This window comes from Portunus trituberculatus, chromosome 43, assembly GCF_017591435.1.
Source record: "Portunus trituberculatus isolate SZX2019 chromosome 43, ASM1759143v1, whole genome shotgun sequence".
Lineage (NCBI taxonomy): Eukaryota > Metazoa > Arthropoda > Malacostraca > Decapoda > Portunidae > Portunus > Portunus trituberculatus.
Genome location: NC_059297.1, coordinates 13544156 through 13561105, shown reverse-complemented (window position 1 = coordinate 13561105; position 16950 = coordinate 13544156). Strand labels below are relative to the sequence as shown.

General features: G+C 43.6%; 1 protein-coding gene across 2 annotated transcripts in view; it reads left to right on the top strand.

Moving 5' to 3' along the window:
• Positions 1-16718, top strand: part of LOC123518256 — an 86640-nt gene extending 69922 nt beyond the window's left edge. Inside the window, exons 4-10 of one of the 2 annotated variants that reach the window (XM_045278984.1) lie at positions 7855-7965; positions 8297-8417; positions 9936-10105; positions 10599-10776; positions 11080-11245; positions 11702-11834; positions 12255-16718. In XM_045278984.1, coding sequence (XP_045134919.1) covers positions 7855-7965; positions 8297-8417; positions 9936-10105; positions 10599-10776; positions 11080-11245; positions 11702-11834; positions 12255-16075 — 4700 coding nt within the window. In that variant the 3' untranslated portion in view covers positions 16076-16718. Of the gene's footprint in view, positions 1-7854; positions 7966-8296; positions 8418-9935; positions 10106-10598; positions 10777-11079; positions 11246-11701; positions 11835-12251 lie in introns of both variants that reach the window. The other variant, XM_045278983.1, reaches the window with a different exon arrangement.
• The last annotated feature ends 232 nt before the right edge of the window (positions 16719-16950 follow it).

Here is a 16950-nt window from a genome sequence, read left to right as displayed (position 1 = left end):
GCTCGACTCACAATCGAGAGGGGCGGGTTCGAGTCCCGGTAAGCGGCGAGGCAAATGGACAAGCCTCTTAATGTGTGGCCCCTGTTCACCTAGCAGTAAATAGGTACCGAGTGTAACTCGAGGGGTTCTGGCCTCGCTTTCCCGGTGTGTGTTGTGTGTTGATGTGGTCTCAGTTCTACCCGAAGATTGGTCTATGAGCTCTGAGCTCGCTCCGTAATGGGGAAGACTGGCTGGGTGACCAGCAGGCGACCGAGGAGGTGAATTACACACACACACACACACACACACACACATATGCAAAATAGTTACATTAGTATCACTATTAATAGTTACATTAATATAATTTTTAATAGTAACAGTTCGTTCACCAGTTTTATAAGGTAGTCATTACAAAGTTTCCTTTTCATACAATCAAGAAAGATATGATTTCATAATAGTATTACTTCACCAAAATACTGCAGTCCTTAACAATGATGGTAATAATAATGATAATAATAATATTAAATTCTCATTTCAGACTATCCTAAAGAAAGAAATAAGGAAGGAAAAAAGGAAAACACGTAGTACACCTATGCCTTAGTTTCATGTATAGAGGAGGTAGTTCACATTTCGCGTCACAGTTCCAAACGCCTACAGAACGACAGACCAGACCGCCACCAGGATGGAACAACCTACTTACCTACCACACGTAATAATACAGGAACCAATACATAAAGAATGGCTTAACAATGTGTAGCAGCGGGAATTATAGGTCGTAAATATGTTCAACCAACACTCGCCGTCCATCTCGTTCCTCCTGACTTAGCACCGTATTCTGAAACTCTTTGCTCTCTCACCATCACTACTTTCCAAAGGCTCCACTTAAAGATATTCGTGTTTTTAAGAGTCATTATGGTTTTGGAGATGTAATGGCAAGATTTCTAGTATGTTGAAAGGAGAAACTGTCTTGAAAATCCAGCGTTGTCACTGTGGCCTTGCAAAATTGTCGTAGTGAGGGGGATGGAGGTTCTGAATACGCGCGTTAGCACCGACCAATACAAGTACCTCAGCCAAAACCGGTGGGCCCACAGCCTTCACCAGATATCGCAAAACACGTTAGAAAAATATGTACACCTGAGAAACCGTGCTGCCGTGGCCTAGATGTATGTTACCTGTACTGCTACCCTCATTATCTCTGTCTGTTGTGTGTGTGTGTGTGTGTGTGTGTGTGTGTGTGTGTGTGTGTGTGTGTGTGTGTGTGTGTGTGTGTGTGTGTGTGTGTGTGTTTTCATGTCCATCTATTCACACACACACACACACACACACACACACACACACACACACACACACACACACACACACACACACACACACAGAGAGAGAGAGAGAGAGAGAGAGAGAGAGAGAGAGAGAGAGAGAGAGAGAGAGAGAGAGAGAGAGAGAGAGAGAGAGAGAGACCTATACTAAAAAAAAAAAAAAAAAAACACTATGGGTCATTCTGCAATAAAATCACCCATGCCCACCCAGATCACCACCACCACCATCACCTCTAACAATAATAAGCAGCATTCCTAGAAGTTCCCCTTAACTTATCCACCTATCCTGGAGGGCAGCGTTCGGTTACTGTCCTCCAGCCACGGCACTTGCTCCTACACCGCCGCTTCTCCACACTCACCTCTCCTCTTTCTCGTCCTCATCCCCTCTTTCTCTCTCTCTCTCTCTCTCTCTCTCTCTCTCTCTCTCTCTCTCTCTCTTTGGCTTTATTTATACACTCATAAAACGTCACTCCTTCTCACTCACTCAGTCTCCTATATTCCTACTCTCTCTCTCTCTCTCTCTCTCTCTCTCTCTCTCTCTCTCTCTCTCTCTCTCTCTCTCTCTCTCTCTCTCTCTCTCTCTCTGAAGATGCACGATTTCTGAGAGAGAGAGAGAGAGAGAGAGAGAGAGAGAGAGAGAGAGAGAGAGAGAGAGAGAGAGAGAGAAAATAAGGGTTAAAAAGTCGATTTAAAAACAGGAATGGATAAAGATGTGAAGTAACTGTGTGTGTGTGTGTGTGTGTGTGTGTGTGTGTGTGTGTGTGTGTGTGTGAGAGAGAGAGAGAGAGAGAGAGAGAGAGAGAGAGAGAGAGAGCACCGCACATGTATGGTACAAAATGGTACAAAACTAATACCGATATTGCATTCATAGTAAAGACGAAAGCAAAAACAAGGAGGAGAAGGAGATGAGGGAGAGAAGGAGGAGAGGAATGGTGCACGAAGACGAGGCGGAAGACTTGGATGGTGAATGACAATAGCAAGGCAGAGGAGGATGAGAAGGAGGAGCAGGAGAGGAACGATGACAAAGACTTGTACAATAAGAAACATGAAGATCGAGGAGATAAAGAAGAACAGGAAGAAGAAGAGGAAGAAGAGAAGGAAGATGAGGAAGAGGATGCTTTCGAGAAGATCGAGGAGATAGAGAAGGAAGAGGAAGAAGGGAAGCAAGAGGAGGAGGTGCTTTGTTCTCAACACGGGTAGTCTGCGCTTAATGATCAGGGAGGCATGTGGTCGCCGCCTCGAGCAGAACATCTTTCGTATTCAAAACTAAAATTTTTTTTTTTCTTTTTACCAAAATAGACAGCTGGAGCTCATGGGTTTGCAAGCATAGGAGAAAACACTCTTTCAGGATCACTCTAAGACTTTAAAATATTATAAATATCAAGTTCCTTTATCATTATTATTATTTTTTTTTTTTACGGCATGAAAATTAGTGCGACGTTTTCATTTATGCTGGTGACAAATGTACGGTGACTAAAGTGTAGGTGAGTGCCAAGTAAAGCGTTTTAGTGTACTATGAAGAATTAACTAGCGAGTGTCAGCGAGGCCAGACAAGTCTTAATGAACACATCGTGAAGAGCACTGTGTATTAGGAAACTAACCGGAAAAAAAAATGAAAAAGATGTTAAAATTTAGGCTGGGAAGACGCCAGTATTCCCGGTGATAACGAACAACGCATTTCCATCTGCATCAAAAATACATTCAAAAGTCTTTAAAGATTTATGTTTTAATGAATAACTGAAGGAGAAATTCTGACAGAAAATTCTCTCTTATTTTTTTCCAAGATTAGTTTGAGCTAACACTACCAAGTCTTTAGGCGTCGAGGAGAGACTGGTCAGATAAATATATTATTACTCAATGACTTGCGAGTATAAGAGGAAATTCCATTTTACGTAGGTAAGACCACAAACAGATACCCACCAATGTGTGTGTGTGTGTGTGTGTGTGTGTGTGTGTGTGTGTGTGTGTGTGTTGTGTGAATGCAATCTCAAATACCTTCCACAGTACGCTATTCTTTTACTTAATAATTGAACAAATGAAGTACACGCAACACACAGCACTACAACTAACACAATGCAACAGAACAGGCAGCCACGAAGCACCAGTCATGTCCGTGAAGGCTGTGTGGTGATCCTGACAGCGGGTGACGCGATGACTGGGACGGGTTGGGATAGCGGGGTAGGGCGGCAGGCCACTGTACCCCACGGGCGAACAGGGCTCACTCTCCTCTGCGCTAACTGGTCCCTGCACTCATGTCTTACCACCTCGTCCTCACACAACAAAGTGATCTCATCCACTTTAACACAACAATACGGCACTGTTCTTGATTATAATGCTTCTTCCACTCCATCACCACTGGTTGCATTTGACATTAGTATTACTACCTCCACCTCCGCCAATCTGTCCTCGCTGCCTCAATATCTAAAAGTGATGTAGTTTGACAGTTTGGACTCTATACTGATGAGGGGAATAAGCCCAGTAAGCTTTCTTTTGTAGAGTATGGTCATGTTTTCCACTATTTACTACCACTAAACTGTTTCTTCATCTCCATCATCATTAATATAGCCATTTCACTTCCTCCCTTACGGCTATTGCACCTCGTTACAATGCTTCTTCCACCTCATCTCCATTACCGCCTGTCAAAACAAATAACACCTTAAACATTTCACAGCATTATTGCCACTTGAACCCACTCCAAGGTTTTGACGCATTCTTTCACGTTGGTTCACATTTTTACCTCAACTACCATCACCGAAATTATTATTATCTCCACCGTGTTGAAGCAATGCTATTATAACTGCCACCACTATTATAAATCCTTAACCTCTTCAGTGCTATGACGCGTTTTCATTTTCATACAGCTTCAGAAACTTATGTGGGGATTGAAATAGTGAAGACTCTGTCCATTTTTCTTCTGACCTCCATAAACCATCCCTAATGTAAATAAAATCGTTTAATTACACACAAAACTAATGGTAAAAGTACGTTCTAATACTGAAGTGGTTAACATCAATCACCACCGCCAATAAGCCAAATAACAGATACCTCCATTCTTTACCAGTAACAATCAACACCAGCCAACAGCTTCAACACCAACGCCACTACTACTGCAATTGTTCATCACCTCAAACTAACATGCAGTCATGGTTGAAGACAATTAACATGCTGCAATCACTTCCACAGTCTATCATCTCTTCTCTCAATCACATTCTTTTCTTATATTGACAAGCTAACAAACTTTGAGAATAAAGAAAGAGATGAGAGAAGGGGTAAGGAATGAAAGGAAAGATAAGAGGGAAGGAAGAAATAAGAGGGAATGATAAAAAGGATGAAGAGAGGAAGAGGAGGTAAAGATAGGACAAGTGACAGATGAAGGAATAAGAAAGAGAGAAGGATGAAGAGCTGGGGTACAGAGAGAGAGAGAGAGAGAGAGAGAGAGAGAGAGAGAGAGAGAGAGAGAGAGAGAGAGAGAGAGAGAGAGAGAGAGAGACAAAATATTAAACACAGTGAAGTGGAGAAGGTTACTCGACCATTATTCATGCCTATACCTTCAACCCACTACCTGCAGCACCACCACCATCACCAATGCATATAAATCAAACCACTTCAGACACATCACCATAACCATAACCTTTCCTTTCACCACCACCATCACCTACCTACATCACCACGAACACATGGAATTCAAGGACCATTACATCACCATTCACCACAACACCACAAGCAGGCGAGAGGTGAAGGAAGAAAGAACTAGATTACATTACCTCAGCAACACCCCCACACCTCATTACCATCTACTCTATCAATGCTGTATAGATAAGCAACCTATTAACAGACCTATATTTTTCGATCTTGACCGTCACTACCACCACCACCACCACCACCACCACCACCACCAGTAACAGCTAGTAACTTACGGAAAGAGCTTCAGGTTCTTAACAGACTTGCCTCCCGCAGGATAGCAGAACGTGCAATCTGACATTAACCTTGATTAAAACTCTCTCTCTCTCTCTCTCTCTCTCTCTCTCTCTCTCTCTCTCTTAGGGTATTAGCTTGAGGGGAACGGAGATGAGGCAAAAAGAGAGGATAGGCAGCAGGTGAGGCAAAGAAGACGATGATGAACAGGTCGGGACTGCAAGGGAATGAGGGGGTGGAGCAGCAGATGGAGGCTGGATAACAGGGAGGGCTCTGACCCTTGCGAGCTGCAGGGGGTGTGGCGTAAGGCATGTGGTAGGGCGCCGACTGAGACTAAGAACTGCAGGCACTCTTGTTTTATGAGTGTGTGTGTGTGTGTGTGTGTGTGTGTGTGTGTGTGTGTGTGTGTGTGTGAGAGAGAGAGAGAGAGAGAGAGAGAGAGAGAGAGAGAGAGAGAGAGAGAGAGAGAGAGAGAGAGAAATAGGGGGAAGGGGAAGAAGCAGGTAAAAGAGGTATACGTCATCTGTACAGTGTCGCAACGCATCACTCCTCGATCCTCTAACTTCCGGCTCACTGAACATCCCTAGCGAATCACCACAGGATACACAAAACCCTTAACAATCCCATACACTCCCACTAGAACCTGGTAAAAGCGCTCTGAACCTCAAAAAAAGTCACACCGACACTATTGAGAACGAGATTTATTCATTGACACAGCCATGGAAAGCAGAATAACAGCTCAACCAATCCACCACTCGCCCACTGCGCACTACAGACCATTCCAGCAATCCAGCACCTTTTTCACCGCTCAGGTCCTACAGACGGTCGATCTCGCCACCAGTCAGTCAGGTCAACAAAAGAACACTCGGGTTTTCAAAGACTAGGTAATAATCTTAGACGCACCGCCCACTAGAATACCCAACAGGGATACATTAATTCTAAACTAAAAACTTGTTTCGGTTCGTGTTTAATTCACAGGATGAGCAACGGCTTCCAAGTACGTAGGCATGCAGGAGAGAGAGAGAGAGAGAGAGAGAGAGAGAGAGAGAGAGAGAGAGAAGGACGGGGAAGAGGAGGAGAGAGGGACGGAGAGAGGGAGAGTGAGGGAGCGAGGAAAAGGGAGAGGGAGGAGAGGAGGAGGCATTAGGAAGGGGAACAGGAGGATATAGCTTGGTGCCTGCCACTCACACTCATGTTAATACCACTGTTAACATTCATCATTCATGGTGTATAGCTACCTTCATCCATGCTTATACCACTTGCTAACTTTCATGGTGTAAGTACATCTATGCCTATACCACTGCTTAGAATTAAAAGCGACAATGCATGCAGCCAAAATATAAAATAACTCACGACAAATATGATAAAATTGAATTATGAAAGTTTTAAATAGTAACCAAGTTGCTTTAAACATATGGAGTACCATTAATTTCATTCATGATTTACCATTGTACCCGTGTGTGCATTGACACCTTAAAATCAATTATACAGAAATATCCAGAGATCAGGTTCCATACCCTCAGCATGTGATCCCCCGGAACGCAGATTTCATCACGTGAATTTTGGACATATTCGGGAAAATCAGTACGTAGAGCAACTCAAAGCTGCTACTAACTCGACCTCACTTCACCTCGTCATATTTCATCAATTTCCATCTCGGACATCACAGCTCACAGCACCGCCCACACCAGTCACCACGCCAGTCAGTCATCCCGCACAGCACGCCAAAGAACCAACAGACGGCCATGTCACACAGTTATCAAGCTAAGGCATATGATATAAGCATTTCCTACACCGCCTTCGCAGCCATGTGGTATCACCGAGCCGGGCTTAAACACTACATGCTTACCTTTCAACCTTCATCCTTATCTTTGCTATCCTTCCTCGAAGCGCCGTCCACGCCCGTCAGCACGCTCGCGAGGCATCCTTCGCCTATGCCATGGCACCAAAGGACGCCTTGATCACACCGTTTTCACAATAAAGCACAAAATACAGATGCTTTTTTCCCGCCGTCTCCCCGCTGCAACGTGTAGTCTCCGGGTGTAAAGAGGAGGGCATGTCATGTGACCAACAGTAACCAGTGTGTGCAGGAGTTACGTCACGATAGTTGGGACGTCTTGCCGCTGATTGGCTGGTGATGACGCGATGTTAAGGGCGCGCTTATTTGATTTATTTTCTCTATTATCTATTTATTTGTTGCTATTATTGCCATGATTTTATTTTTAATGAGTTACCTCGATATTATACTGTTACTAAACAACCTACACACACACACACACACACACACTCTCTCTCTCTCTCTCGTATTTCAGCGGAGAGAGAGAGAGAGAGAGAGAGAGAGAGAGAGAGAGAGAGATTAAGGAAACTCAAGGAAAGATAGCGTGTTGAAACTCGAATGGCACAGGAAAAGGAGGCGGAGACAAGATGAGGCTTGGACCACGCAAAGTATAGCAAATGCCCCTAACTTTATCTCCACGCCAGGCAAGTGTTCCCTAGGAGACCGCGCACAATGATAGGGAGTGCATGGTGGTGAGAAATAAATTGGTGAGAAATATAACTTTTAATCCACTCTGTTATTTTACGTACGATTGAAGGACGTCTCTCTATAAAATGAATAAACATCTAAGTCTCCCTTCTTCCTCAGAGTGCATCCTGGCAGACTTCGTGAGTACCTCAGGCTCTGAAAAGATCCCGTATGTGTACCTGCCACTCAAGCACCAGCTGGTTCACCCCACGGCAGAGGTGGCCCTCAGAGGTAAGAGAGAGAGAGAGAGAGAGAGAGAGAGAGAGAGAGAGAGAGAGAGAGAGAATTACAAAATAAAAAGTATAGAGAAATTGAGACTGATAAACACACACACACACACACACACACACACACACACACACACACATACACACACAGAAGACAGAGAGAAACAGGTAGACAAAGATAACGACAGATAGATATCATAACGGACAGACAGACAGGCACATACACACAAATTTATTTTATTATTCACAAACGTAAGAAAAAGAAACCTACTCACATCTTACAAAACCTCTAAGAATTATGTCGGTAAGTAACAACACTGGTATCTGTTTGGCAGGACTGGAGCACGCAGGAGTCCCAATCATGTCGCCCGTGTGTGTGGTGACAGGCGCCAGTGTCCTCACGCAACGAGGATGGAGGAACATGGCTAATACCTCCACCTTCGAGCCGCCATTCAGGTGAGTGGTGAGGTACAAAATAGACTCGTATTCTCAAACACTTCTGTGCTTCACCTCCACTAATTCCAGGGGCTTTATCTAAATTTAAACTAGTTTCTAAAGGTGTTGTTATGGTTCTAGAGGCAGAGTGGCAAGATTTCTACATTATTAACTGGAGAAACACTCTTGAAAACCTCACTAATCATCTCTGTAGCCTTGAAAAATAGTTGTAGTGAGAGAGAGCAAAGCGTTTACGAATACGGATCTTCCCATATTATGAAACGCTTTGCTCTCTCACCATCACTGCTTTCCAAGAGATCCATTTAAGGATACTCGTGTTGTTAAGAGTATTTTCATGGTTCTGGTCATAGATTGGCAAGATTTCTAGTTCATTAAAAGGAAAAAACTGTCTTGGAAACCCGGCCAGTTTTCTCTGTAGCCTTGATAAATGGTTGTAGTGAGAGGTGAAGACGTTTCTTATTACGGGTAAAATGTCCATCCATTTGTATACCAGGCCAGCAATGCCACACGAGGTAGCTCACATAGGCACCACGTACACACAATTAACACTTGATCACCACGCGATGAGTGGTCACTAACATGAAGTACTACCTATACTACCTCCAACCTGAAATAAGACTTTCTAGGAAAAAATAATATTAGATAAGTTAATACAAATGAATACATATAGTAGTAGTAGTAGTAGTAGTAGTAGTAGTAGTAGTAGTAGCTGTTGTTGTAGTAGTAGTAGTCGTAAAATAGGTAATAGTAATAGTGATGATAATAATAATAATAATGGTACATAATAATGCTGCGGTTGCCATTAAACTCAACGTTTCTCTTTAGTACAATAGTTTTCTTTTGAAATTCTTAAGGGTAAACTCGCCGAAATTAGCTGTGCGTAGTAATGACAACAATTATGATGATAATGATAATAATAATAATGATAGTAATAATAAAATAATAATATTAAAAATAATAATAATAATAATAATAATAATAATAATAATAATAATAATAATAATAATAATAATAATAATAATAATAATAATAATAATAATAATAATAATAATAATAATAATAATAATAATAATAATAATAATAATTGTATCCCTATCATCATCATATTTATGTTTTCTTTCGCTCTTTCTTCTCTGACCCTTTCTTTCTCCTCACATTCGCCAGCACTCTACCATTTCTCTCATCCTCTCCACATCCATCACACTCATAATTACACTCTTGCTCTCACTTTCTCATTATTTGTAAGTAGGCCTGCGACTGTGACGGACTCTTCGATGACGGTGGAGTGACATGAACCTTTCGGCTATACTTGTCATTTTTATATATATATATATATGACGGCCAATCTAGCTAGTTTTATTCATTGCCAACTTACATAAATAATTCCTTTTCTCAATTGTGTGCTTACTTTGGAATTCTGAAGCACCAGATTTTCCTGTATCATCTGTACAATATGTGTTTCTTATATTTAGTTCTTTTTCCTGTGACAAAAAATTTTTACATTCGTCTCTCTTCCAGATTATTCCGTGACGTGGGGCGGACCTTCGTGCAGTGGGTGGGGGAGGCAGAGGCTCGGCGGGCCGCGGAGGGACGCCTGGTGTTGGTCACACTTATTTGTCGTGACGCCGCCCAACCAACCACGCCTGTCTTCCGTCCCTGCCTCTCTTTCAGGGTTGCCGGCAGCCCTGGTAAGTGGGAGAGACGAGTCAGTGCGCCCATCCCTTACCTTATTTCAGTGTTGGTCTGGATAACACAGGAAATATTGGGTATGGCTATGTAGGGAGAATAGAAGTAGGTTCCTTTGAAGAATAGCTGACAAATATTAATATTTTTTTTGTTATTTTAATATAAAATCACAAATCAAAATGAAGATAAATCTTGGATTATAAAACTGTGTTACTCATCGCCTAGAGATGTATGAATGTTACTTGAAGTCGTGTCACACATTAAACAATTATGCTTCAGCATTAGGTGCATATAAAATTAAATATTCAATATCATTATATCAAACACCTGAGTACGAATTTGAGGGTCAATTCATAAAGCAATTTTACTTTGCCACGACACGCACTTACAAACGAGCAGAATATGTTTAGACATTGTCAGGTGCCTTCTGCAATGAGCTTATTGTGAATGGTCTTCATTGTAACTCCTATGAGGATTCTCACCTTGTTTTTGCAGGGTCCGCGGGGGCGGCGCTCTCGGCTACCGTTCCCGCGCCGGGAGATGAAGTTTGGGAGGCTCTGTCATGGGGAGATGGCGTCATCATCGGCCTGGTGGTCGCGTGCCTCACCATCATCTATATCGTCGGAATGTCTGTCTTCATTCAGTTCAAGCGGAAAAAGAAGAGAGAGAACATGTGAGTGACAAGACCCACTGTTCTTCGTCAATGCGACACTTAACGGAGGTTTTTGAACTCCACTCGTACATTTTCCATTGCAAGTTACCAAATCTATGAATTATCATTGAACATAAATTATCATGGATATCTAACCCGTTTATCGCTAGAATATGCAAGCATTATTCTACACGATGTTCAACAGCATTTATCATGAAAGTGTAAGCATTTATTCGTTGCTGCAAATAGGACACTCATAGTTCAACTGCTTAACATTACTATTTACCTCTGCAAGAACTCTTCAAAGTCATTTTTTATTTCCAGAGATCGCGAAGAAGAGGAGGGAGGGTACAGAGGCAACCGCAAAGGAGGCAGGGATAGGATCAAGCCTCATCATGCACTCCCGAAACCTTCCCTCTTGATAACTGCTGATGATAATGACGACATTGAGGATCTCTCGCTGGCCTCCAGGAATCGCAGAGCCAATAGAGTGAGTCCTAAATAGCAACAGTTTTATTTTTCCATCAAAGAATATTGGAAAAACACACACACGGGAAAAAGACCTCTAAGCGTTGCTGTCAATAGGAAAATAAACTTCAAAGAAATTAAGATCACTAGATTTAGTTATTGAACAATTTTTATACTTCACTTCGAAGGAAACCAGCAACAATTGGAAATAGAAATGAAAAAAGACTGAGTACTTAAGTAATTCATGAAAGTAATGAAGAGATGTACTTCTTAATCCTTTTATTACCAAAGATGAAGCAATGGGAATGAGCAAATGTACTTCGGTCAAATACTGTAGTTCCGTGGAGGTACTGAGTAGATTATACAAGTACTTGCACCTTTCCATTCACCACCATCTTGTCTGTGCATGCTGCTCTTCACTGTGCACCACTGCCAGCATTCACTCTGCACGCTCTTACATACAAACTCTTTTTCGCAGGAAAGGAACCGAGTCACGTTCACTTCAGCAATGGTGCACAGTAACGGTGGGATGGCGGGGCCCATGGCTGGCATAGAACCTGCTGATGGCCTGGAAAGAGTGCCTCGCTCTCCTCTGGCTGTGGTGACTCTGGGTAAGTGTCAGGAGGCATTGCATTTAGTACTGCTCCTTTGTTGTTGTTTTTGACCATATTGATATAGGTAAACAATTGAGGGATTAAACATGAAGTGTATGTCAACACACTGCCTTCTTAATCGTTCTCATTATAGCGTCATAAATACGTAATAGTATAGATAGTATAGATAGTATATATATATATATATATATATATATATATATATATATATATATATATATATATATATATATATATATATATATATATATATATATATATATATATATATATATATATATATATATATATATATATATATATATATATATATATATATATATATATATCTCAGCTGCTACTGAGGACAATGAGTGTCTATAGTAGACTTTTTTTCGTTATCACTGGATGAGTTTAACCTGTACTTCCCTGCAGCAGGTGAAGCGGACAACAGCGGTATGAGCAGAAATCTCCCCACTGGTGGGATGATGACCTCCCCAGAGAACCACGAGGCACAGGCGCGGAGGAAGCTCTATTTCAATCCCGCCTACTTCGAGCCGGAGTTACTGCAGACTCCGCCTCCTGCCGCCCTGGAATTCCTCGCTAGAATCCGTGAAATGATCACAGTTGCTAAGACTAAAATGAAGACGAAGATTTATCATCCGAGTCTCGGAGACATTCCTGAAGAAGACTCAGACTGCCAGTCTCGTATTGTAAGTCGCACGGTCAGCGGAACCACATTGCAGACAGAAGACTCGCAGGACTCTCAGGAGGAAACCGCCAACGTTAGTGACGCAACCAGCATCCAGAGCGATTCCCTGGAGAGACGGCAGAAGGAAAGCGACAGCCGTAACTCCACTCTCAAGCGGCTGGCGCAGCGAGTCAATAGTCACGGGGAAAGCTTTGTCAGTGAGATTATCAAGACGCTTGACCTCAAACCTCGTCTTCCTCCTTCAGATGCTTCTTATGCGTCACATTCTGTTACCAGAGTCTCTGCTGCACCGAAAACCGCACCCCCTCCTGTACCCGTTAACGCCCGTAACTTGTCTCCGGAGGTTGAGGATGACTTCCCGGAGCTGATAAAGCCGTCCATGCTACGCAACGTACTCAGAGATGGAAAAAGACTGACTGATCTTAACAACACTTTCGAGAATTTCCGTCAGGAAATGGTGGCGACCTTCCAGAAGATGAAGAAAGTAGGAGAGGCTATATCACCTAAATCCACTCTAAATAGGAACAAAAAGAAATCCAAATCATCCCCAAAGGGCACGCTGGAGCGGCTGGAAAACGATAAGGATGCGTCTGCGTCAGGTTCTGGTGAGGGCAAGGTACAAAAGTGGCTCCAGACACTGGACGCTAAGAACTCTTACACGAGGATGACAGAGCAGCCTAATAGCATCCCGGATTCTCAAGTGCCGACCCCAGAGAATCCTGACCAACCACCACCGCTGCCTCAAAAAAATAGTAAGCCGCCCACTCCTCCTCGAAAGCATCGCACACCCGCTTTTCGTAGTCTGTCTCTCAGCGAGGATAGGAAGACTCATGATGAGTTTACTAGTCATGATAAACCGTCAGAGGGTAAGCCGCCAGTAACTCGGTCGTTGTCGTGGCAGAATGAACACAGCCACTACGGTTCCAACCCTCGCAGACGGCGACCTGAAATTCCCCAGGCTCCGAACGATAACCTCAGTGAGCATTTTTGCCCTGAGGATGACTCACTGAACGATCTGGTGAGTGAAGCGGAATCAAAGGTACCGAAGATGATTCCAAGTGACAGTGAGAGCGTTTATTCAGACACAAAGTCCAGAACCAATGATTCCCTCCAACGCAGGACGGAAGAGGGTGAGGGACAGTCTAAAGGCCAATTTGGTCACCTTCCACGGGAGGAGGCAATGACGGCGAGGAACGAAATCTATAACAAATGGACAGGAGCGAAGACCATGTCACGTCTATCCAGAAATGTGAACGAGTCTTACGCCAAGGTTGTGGATCGTCTGGACGAGAACGAGCACGACGAGCACACTTACGAGGAGATTCACATTCCCACTGGGAACAAACAAAAAGTGAAAAGAAAAGCACCTGGAACACCCAACACCAGCCAGATTAGTAGTGAAAGACCCACAGCGTCTAGGAAACATCACAGTGAAGGAGGACAAACAAAGTCACAACGAAATTACGTAGGAACAAGTAATAAGGAGGACAGATATCATGACAACCAGTATATGCACAGTAAATCAAAGTCAATGGTGAGTGAGGTGACAATTGATAAATGTGACAGCCCCATTTACTCCGGATGCCGGGTGACGATCCCTGTGGTAGACAACGTGGAGTCAGAAACATTCCATCGCACAGCAGGATTTGATCAAGACACCTTGGAGAAACGCGGCAAGAAGGTGGAGCGCAGCGGCAGCATTACCTTGGATTCCCTCGAGAGGCCGAAACCTAAAAAGAATAATAATAACAACAATGAAGAGCATCAAGGGTCCCTGAGAAGTAAGCGAAGGATGACATTACCTGGTGACATGCCAAGGAAAGGAGATAAATCCCTCTTGGACATTTACGAGTCCCGAAGCAGTGTGAGGAGCACCAAGGCCACGGGTAAGGCCATGTCAGAGAAGACCTATCCCCCAATGAAGTTCACAAATGTTCCAGCTCCAGTACAGTTTGGTTCCTTTTACCTCAGTAATATTAGCAACGCAAATGATACAAATATGAATATGATCAACAACAACAATAACAACAACAATAACAATAGCAATACAACACCCACTCCGAAAAAATACCGAACCTTCAGAGATTATCAGGACTTGAAGTTCCTGCGGCAATCCTCGGAGACTGACGGCAGTAGCAGCGGTAGCACCAGCAGCAGTCCGCTCCCCGTCACGGGCACCAGCATCTGCGTTAACTTCCATGACTCCAACTCCAACTCCAGCTCCAAGGAAGAGGACGAGATCAAACCTCCTTTGCCACCAAAGCAGACTCGGAACCACGATTTCGTCTCAAAAGCCTCCTCCGTCCCATTGCCCCCGAAAAGTCATGCAGCTCCCCCACCCCTCCCGCTAAAAAGTAGCAAGAAATATGATGCAGTAGAAAATGAGATGTCTCCTCCAAAGCTGCCGGAAAAATCTTACCGGAAAAGCTTCCAGGAAACGTCCTCCTCGCTTTCCTCGAGCAGCGGGTCCATCCCAGAGCTGACTGAGGAGGAGGCACGGGCAATCCTTCACGGCCTCCTGGCACACCCCTCACATGAAGGCCACAGACTGTCCACACTGCACGAGGAAGAAGTGGGAGGGCCTTTTTTAGGGGAGGGGAACACTGCCGATGACAGCAACTCTCAGGGCAGTGTTCCCTTCCTTGACGCATTCTCCTCAGGATCTCTTGAAACTCCGCCATCAACACCCACTTCCGCCTCAGCTGCTTCCTACTACAATACGCCACAGCCTCAGGAACAACATATTAGTCTGGATAGCGGTCCGTGTCCGGAAGACACCATGGAAGAGCCCCAATCCCCGGGAAGTGAGGCGAGAGTGAGTGGAGAATTTATTCTCTCCACTATAGGCCGTTCACCGACACTTAGACGCCACTCTTCCCTCAGTAAAGAGCAGATGAATGGTTTCTCAACGAGACACAGAGGCACCGCTGACGGTGAGTGTCACGAAGAGGGCGAGCCTGAAGGAGCTGAGTTTTCTCTTGCCTTAAAAGCTAAGTCAGATCTTGAAAAGCATTTCAAGGATAAGAGTGGAGGCGAAAGTATTAAGAGAACTTGGAGAAAGATTCTAGAAAAAGTAGATGAGCCGCAGGAAGGTCAAGAGCATCTTTCTGAGGCGCAGGTCCAACGGGTTATAGTAGACATGGGACCCAAGATCAAGCAGGACGATTCAGGTTACCACAGCACCGACTCAAGCGAGTCTGCTAACAGTAGGAATCGTAGCCAGAATTCTTCCTTGTCTTCCACCTCAGTTCCAATGTCCACTCTCAGTAGCAACAACAAGCTGAGCACCAAGAAAACGTCTTCCCAAAGCCTCACTCGCTCCGGTCTTCCCAGGCGGTCCTCCTCCCTTAACAGGATGGCTTCTTACTCTACCCTCGACTCCTTTCCAGTCTCTTCCAGTTTCCAGAGGAATAGTTTTAGAGCGTCCCTAAGCCGCAGTTTTCCTGGGGTTCTGGGAAATCCAGGTGGCGCCTCACTGTACATAAACAATAAGTTTATTCAAGAAGATGACGATGACGACGACTCTTTCCCAGCTCGGATATACTGAAATGCATCAGATTACTGGTGAAAACAAAATACAGGAAAAAAAGCCAGATGTGGCATGAGAGGGCACGATTGTCATGATGGATTCTGGTCCTCTTTGCCATATTAGACCAGTCTCATGTGTGATAGTGTGTGAGTGTGTGTGTGTGTGTGTGTGTGTGTGTGTGTGTGTGTGTAATGTCGACATATGTTGTGTCCAATCATTATCCAGTATTATGTATGTAATTTATTCAAAGGGAATTTACGTTAGAAAATAGATACTCAATTGTTTACGTTGCTTCTGAACGACACGATGCAAACACTGAAACCATTGTATGATTTAGGGCTCATTTTCATCTCATTCCACTGAAGGATTGTCATTCTCTATTTTCATTTAAGGAAACACACACACACACACACACACACACACACACACACACACACACACACACACACACACACACACACACTGTCCTAGACATAATAGCAAGAGCATTTATTATAAAGTCAGACTATATTTCGAAAAGGGGAAAAAACACACAAAATCAGTTAATCAGTATAAGAGAGATGAGCACACGTAAATATGTATGCATATTAACCCCTACTACCTGTATGATATCCCATTGTATATACTGTAGCTACGATAATACAGCTAAATAACCACTTAACTTCTGTCTCTCCTTCAATCCTGCTGCAGAAGTATTTTCATTGTACCCGGAGTCTTGTCAGGTGGGTGAGGAGTGATGTCCCCTCGAGAACAAGAACTATTTGGATGATCATGTAGTAATGTGATGAAGGTGTAGTGTCCTTCACTTCCAATTTTATTACTTAGCGTTGCCAATGTGAGAATCATCTGCTCTGAGTGGTCTGTTTCGACTCTTATCCGAAACAAATCCCGCC